At 36.1% G+C, this 7,677-nt stretch overlaps 1 protein-coding gene across 1 annotated transcript in view; it reads right to left on the reverse strand.

Moving 5' to 3' along the window:
* zmynd19 (zinc finger, MYND-type containing 19) overlaps nt 1-4,128 on the reverse strand; it is a 43,602-nt gene extending 39,474 nt beyond the window's left edge. Inside the window, 1 exon segment of the mRNA NM_183069.1 lies at nt 3,934-4,128. Coding sequence (NP_898892.1) covers nt 3,934-3,984 — 51 coding nt within the window. The 5' untranslated portion in view covers nt 3,985-4,128.
* Between the last annotated feature and the right edge of the window lie 3,549 nt (nt 4,129-7,677).

Here is a 7,677-nt window from a genome sequence, read left to right on the forward strand (position 1 = left end):
GCGACCAAAATGGTCACAATTTCGAGCCCAGTCTAATGAATGTGCTATATAAACACACACATTACATTTATAGGATATGGCGTGTTATCCTGCTGGAAGTAGCCATCAGAAGATGGGTACAGGTACACTGTGGTCATAAAGGGTTAAACATGGTCAGAAACAGTAATTTGGTAGACTGTGAAATTGACACAATGCTCAATTGATGTTAATGGGCCCAAAGTGGGTAGAAAATGTTACCCACACCATTACACCACCACCACCAGCCGGAACAGTTGTTACAAGGCAGGATGAATTCATGCTTTCATGTTGCTGATGCCAAATTCATCCTAATGTTGCAGCCGAAATTGAGACTCCTCAGACCAGGCAACGTTTTTTCCAATCTTCTCCAATTTTGGTGAGGCTGTGCAAGTCGCCAGTAAAGTGGCCGGTGAGTGAGTACACACACACACACACACACACACACACACACACACACACACACACACACACACACACACACACACACACACACAAATATACATATATATATTAGGTCTGTCAAAATTAACGCGTTAATGCACGTGATTAATTTGAAATATTTAATGCATAAAAAAAATAACTTAAATAAAGCAGTTGCAGTTTTTTTATTTGCTGTTGTGGCCGACGTGTGTTCAGGGCCAGCGCATCCATAGAGGCGACCTAGACAGCTGCCTCACATTCATCCGCTACACGCACCCCTTCCCTTACGGTCCTCGGCCTTCCATTCGAATAAAATGTTGTGATTGCAGTTTGCCTAGAGCGCTAGTTCAGCTTGCTCTGGCCCTGTGTGCATAACATTTAATGTCGCATCACCAGGCTATCATGCGTTTCCTCCAGAGTTTCATGCAATTTCGGGTGCTTCATTTTTAATATTTAGACATTAACTGCAGTTCACTCTCATTCAGCATATTTTCATTCAGGATGTTTTAATGGAATTTGATACCGCATGTCAAACAGAAAAAAAAACTCAGCATTTCGGGACTTGCGTGGTCATTTAAGGTAATCAAAAATCGCTGTTTAGATGGTCGACTCTTGATCAGTATTATCTTAACCATCAAAGCTGAGTATTGGCGTCCATGTGAATGAAAGTGCCAGAAGAATTCGCAAGCTGTCAAAGGCATTTCTCTGCCACATGCATGAGCCCTCAAATGTTTCATTAAGTTTGAAACAAGTTTGTTTCCCCCCTTTTGTAAAGCGTCTGCTTAAAGTTCCTCTGTCAGAATCCTTGCCTGTAAAATACAGCCTTACTTTAGAACGCTTAGTTTAAGCAACTTTGATGAACATGATCGTGCTTGTTGATGAATCTGAAGGGAATCCCTCTAGCTCACCGGCACTGCACATGTTGTCTCTCTGTGTGTGTGTGGAAAGCATGGAAAGCATTTTTGTTTGTTACTAAGGGTGTCAAATCGAAATCGATTGACATTTATGTTCAATTTCGATTATCGAATCAAAAAAACTGAATCGTCGATGCTGCCATGCCCCCATGTCACGTCAGCTTGGCTTGCCAAGCAGGAAAAAAAAAACGCTTGTTGAAGTGCTTGTTGAACTGTCGACAGAACTTAAACCTTCTCCTCTTTCGATGAAGTTGCCAGTGTGAAAGTATTTTGTATTTCCAGTGAGTTATGTTGACAAAACACAGTTTGCAAGCTCTGCTATGTACATATAAGGGTTGGGCTGATAGAAGATGGGCGCATCGCGATCCTCCGCCCCGCCCCCATTGCAAATCCACTCGCGAAAAATACACAATCAGGCCCTTTTTACACTAATAGGTCTTTGTTTTAAAATGCCATTTTAGAACAACAACGATCGACATCCACACTGGCGTGTAGCATTTCTGAGCAGCCCTCCTTCCTCTCTACCGCTGAAAACGCACATCACGTGACCACTAACACTCATTCACACACAGACACAGACGCGCACACAAAATCATGCACTCGAAACAGCAGGTCTAGGCAGTCAGCGGGTCAGTAGACTGCTTCAATCTTTCACTTTCACACTAGTACTTAGTCATTTTAGCGAACACGTCAGATACTGTTGGCTGGTTCCTGTTGGTTGTGCACCTTTTTTACCGACGCCATTATAACAACACAGATCACTGCCTATTCACGTGTCCCACAGAAAAAGTGATTGACAGGTGGCAATTATGTGTGTAACTTGCCTTTATTCATTTACTGTATGGTTTGTTTATGGGTAAAACAAAGACCATGCAGGTCAGGTAGTTTAAACGGTAGGCTACAAATAATTAATTTGTTATTAATTAATTATTCATAATCGAAAATCGAATCAAACCGTGACTTTAGAATCGAAAATGTAATCGAATCGAGGATTTGGAGGATCGTGACAGCCTTATTTATTTGTTACACATGTATATGCATGTGTGTGTGTGTGTGTATATATATATATATATATATATATATATATATATACATATATATATACACACACACACATACATATATATATATATATACACACACACACACACACATATGTACATATACTTTTTTCATCATATCATTTCTGTTTTATGGAGAGCCAACTCTTCTTTAGATTATAATTGTTTCTTTTGGGTTGTGCATGTGCAGTTTAATTCACAGAATTTCTACAAAGCATGTTGTATACTGTAAACTCAGACTTTTTTTGCCACGTCCATAATGCATGTTTATTTTCCACATTTAAAGTACAAAACATGCTTACAGATTGATATTCTGCTGCTTCCATAACTGTGTAGTCAGTTGTTCTGGAAATTATGAACAAAAGTTTCAATATATTGTTAACATTTACTTTCTATGTGAATTTATGTTTTGAATTTTTACAGCAAATGTCACATTTATAACGCTGGAAATGCTCATACACACACACACACACACACACACACACACACACACACACACACACACACACAAACATACATACATAGATACATACATGCATACATACATACATACATAATATCATGTGCTAACATATATGTGGATGTTAAACTGATTGGTAAAAGAGTTTGTGAAATAAAACTTGCAAAAAAGCGCCTCAGTAAACTTTTACGGATATCACAAGATAGATACGCGTCAAGTAAGACCACCAGACATAACCTATGGCCGTCGGTTAACATAACCATATGACAAAATGGGCAAAAAGTATTTTGTTAGACTGCATTGCACGCACCTCATGTGCTTTAATTCGACTTGTCACATGCTCCTATTGTTTAACCCAGGCAGATAACAGTCTAGCGGCTGCCCTCTAGTGTCAAGCCATTGAGCGGCCTGGCATTCCAGAGGGAGTTTGGATTTGTTTATGATGCCTCAAGAGAAAATCTCAACAGGGTAAAGCGTAATAAACTGAAAGCATCTTGAAAAATAATCAGCGATAGTTTAAAAGACAATATAAAAGCGACCGTATATGAATGTTTGCCAGAAAACAGTGGAAGGACAGTGCTAAGGCTGATAAGAGCCAACATGCCGGTTGTCATGCTCCACACGGTTCCTGGTTTAGAGAGCTCTTTAAGCCATATTGGATGCCAGTGTCATTGCTGACGTTGATATTGACGGGGGCGTCGGAAAGCTCAACAGTCTTATGATCAAATTCTCCCAATAAAATGGTGGGAAACTTATACACTGTCTGGTTGTAAAGCGCCCTCTCGCCAGTGCTAACTAGCAGAACTGTAGCCACGCTAGCGGTCTAACACGGCAAAAGTAGGCGTCTCTAAAGGGGCTGATGAGCTGCCTAGTTTTACTGTAAAACTTCCACGTTTCGACGACATCTATATAGATATATTACATCTAACACTTCTGACCAAAATCGATAACACTGAAATGTACAGATATGTCACTTAATTGTTAACAGCAGCATTTAGTTCACGTATCTCGGATCCCCTCCCCTTCCCGTCGCACATGGCAGCTCTAGGATTCAGCTTACCTTCCCGGCCACACGGCCAAGTCGAACAATTCCCAGCTTGAAATCCGACATTAGAGGAGACGGCAGGTCTGGGTAAAAAAAATTGAGAGTAAGTCCGACGGTCTTAGATCGGAAATCGTCCGGGCAAACGAAGTGTTCTAAGGCCTTTCGTTGCCCGAAATCTTCCCCAACCGTTTCCAGACCTATGTGATGCACCGCTGCGATGAGAGGCGTTGGAAAACCTGCCACCTTCTGGGGGAGGGACTAACAACACATTCGGAACGTAAACCAATCGTAAAAGAGGACTGATACATATGTGTCCAATCAAACTTAAAACACATTCGTGTTAGGCGTTTAATTCTTGTACTGACGTATCATGGATAAACGTGAAACCATTTGACCCCTCTGTCCAATCACAATACGACAATTCACTACCAGGCCCACCCATCATGTATCCACGCCTTTTCATTGCGTAACTAAAACATCATTTTAGCGCGAAACTTTTTATTAAAGATTGTATTTTAATGGAAATTGTTCAGTCAAACTTTGATGACACCTCACCTAGATTTAATCTTAATAATGGTATAATAAAGGGATACCCTATTTCTCTCTAGTCTTTCTATGTACACAATTACTTGCTGACTTAATCAAACAGAGCAAGTTGAGAGGAATTGAAGTTGCTAGTAACATCATCACTATAAGCCATCTAGCAGATGATACTATTTTTTGAGAGATGTAGAAGAGATTCCAATAGCTTTTTTTATCATTTATATTATCTATACTTTCTCCAGGGGCCTTTACTTGAAAATCAATAAATGTGAATGTTTCTTAAGGATTGGGATGTATCTTCTGTTTGTGGTATGCCTAAAAAAAAGATTAAATCACATATTTAGGTATAAAGATTGTAAAGGATGAAAAGAGAATTTGTGAGTAAAATTTCTCAACTATTATTGATAAGACAAAGACAAAACGAAATCTTAGTGCTTTAACAAAAGCTGAGGGCATCTCAAGACTTGTATACTGATCTTTCTTTGGCAGTTAACAGTAATAATTGCAAAACTATAGTTAGTATGCTTTTTATTTTTTTTTATGGAAAAATAAATCCCTTTGTCAGAATTATTAGCCCCCCTGAATTATTCCCCGCCTGTTTATTTTTTCCCCAATTTCTGTTTAACGGAGAGATTTTTTCCGACACATTTATAATCATAATAGTTTTAATAACTTTTTTCTAATAACTGATTTATATTATCTTTACCATTAAATAATATTGTACAAGATAATTTTCAAAACACTATACAGCTTAAAGTGATATTTAAAGACTTAACTGGGTTAATTAGGTTAACTAGGCAGGTTAGGGTAATTAGGTAAGTTATTGTATAACGATGGTTTGTTCTGTAGGCAGTCAGAAAAAAAATTGCTTCAAGGGGCTAACAATTTTATCCTTAAAATGGTTCATAAAAAAATAAAAACTGTTTTTTTTCTTGCTCAATCAAAACAAATAAGACTTTCTCCAGAAGAAAAAAAAATATTATCAGCTGTACTGTGAAATGTTTTTTTCTCTGTTAAACATAATTTAGGAAATATTTAAAAAAAAAAGGGGGGGGGGGGGTGGGCTAATAATTTTGACTTCAACTGTATACAGAAATCTGTAGTAATGAACACAATTGAACATTGAGGTTTAAACTTCTTAGATTTTACTACCCTTAACTATACCTTCAAATCTTCTTAACTGGATGAAGCAATTAAAAAAAAAAAAGAAAATAAAAAACTTCTATTTGGAATATTATTCCTCATTGCATTTTCTCACAGGTTGGTGGTCTCTTTTTCCTTTTACTTTGTAATTATAATATTTCTAAACTGCCTTTAAACTTATCAAACTTTCACAAACAAATCTTTCTTTCCTGGAATTTGCTTTATAAATACAATTTCTCACCCAATAGTTGTTTCATTTGGAATAATAAGCATATTTTATTTAAATCCAAAACATTGTTTTTTGAAAATTGGTTCAAAAATAATATAAATTTAGTAAGACAACTTTTAAACAAAGATGGCCTTATTCACTTATTCAGAATTTTTATCCCTAGTTTAAAATCCCAATAACTCCTAAAGAATATGCTGTAGTAATGGATGCTGTCCACTCTGGTTTACAAATGCATTGTAAAAACATGTTATTCTTCTCCTTTGCTTTTCCTGGATCCTCTTGACACTGCTGTTGGTGGAATCTGCTTTTCCACCTCTATTAAAAAAACCAAACGACATATTCAAACTCTTTTTCAAAGGGATGTTGTCTCTAGACCATGTAATGACTTTCTGAAGAAATGACTTTCTGGAATAGCTATGCTAATAATTTGTTATGCCCCAAAATTTGGAAATTACCTCATAAATATTTAACAAATAATGTAAAAGAAATTTATTTCAAACGTATTTATAAATATTATTCCAGTTTTGTTGCAAGCAGGTTTAATTGTGAATTTGATGCTGTACGTTTTTTGGCCTATACAGAAACATATTATCATCTGTTTTGGAGTTGCCCATATGTAGTTAATGTTTGGTTGGATTTCTGCTCTTTTATTAAAATCAACCTTATGCTTAGTTTTCTACTTTGTTTGAAAAATGTTTTAATTGGTTTTCTTACATTCAACAGATTATTACACAAAGAGTACTTTTTGATAAATTTATTACTTCTGTTGGCAAAATTCAGTATACAGAAAAGCAAGTACAGTGAGTGCAAGACTTTATTTGTTATTTCAACGTCAGAGGTTAAGCTTTATTTAAAAACTAATATATAAAAAGTATAATAATATTATAAAATAATAATCTATAATCTGAGAAATAAGAAAGCTGTTAAGTGTATTATTACACTATTAAGTTAATATTAAATACCAATTATGCAAACATTTACATGCTTTTAAAAAATGTGTATTTTTTGTATTTTCTTTTTCCTTGATTGTTGTCATCCCATAGCTTTCTCAAATTGTTTTAAATTCTGAATTGTATTGTAAATGTACACAATAAATGATAAAAAAAAGAAAAGAAAAGAATACTTTTGTCGTGTAGCACCAAGTTGTTTCTAAGCCTAGCTCTTTTACCTATTGGATTTTTTTTTGTAAGAACTCCTAAATGGGAAAGTATTTGGTCATTACCTCACTTTTTTGTTACAAAGATAAAAATAAACATATTTTAAACTAATTCATAAATCCTATCCGATTAAACATTTTCTCAGTAAGTTTATAAAAGATATTTATATAAATTGCTCTTTGCATTTGGAAACTGTATCCCACATATTTTGGCACTGTAGTTATGTTAAAAAGCATAGTATTTAGTATGATGCTTTTGTCTTTATCAAAAAAGGTACTGTTTAATTTTAATTTGGATTTTGAAAACATAATTTTTGGACATTTTAATCATAATAATCTGAGCAATGAAGTTTTTCATTCATTTATTCATTCATTTTCTTTTTGGCTAAGTCCCTTTATTAATTGGGGTCGCCACAGCGAAATGAACCGCCAACTTATCCAGCACGTTTTTACACAGCGGATGCCCTTCCAGCCGCAACCCATGCCTGGGAAACATCCACACGGACTCATTCACACTCATACACTACGGACAATTTAGCCTACCCAATTAACCTGTACCACTTGTCTTTAGACTGTGGGGGAAACATGAGCACCCAGAGGAAACCCATGAGAACACAAGGAGAACATGCAAACTCCACACAGAAAAGCCAACTGACTCAACTGAGGCTCGAACCAGCGACCTTCTTGC

Source organism: Danio rerio, chromosome 5, assembly GCF_052040795.2.
Source record: "Danio rerio strain M-AB ecotype USA chromosome 5, GRCz13ab, whole genome shotgun sequence".
Lineage (NCBI taxonomy): Eukaryota > Metazoa > Chordata > Actinopteri > Cypriniformes > Danionidae > Danio > Danio rerio.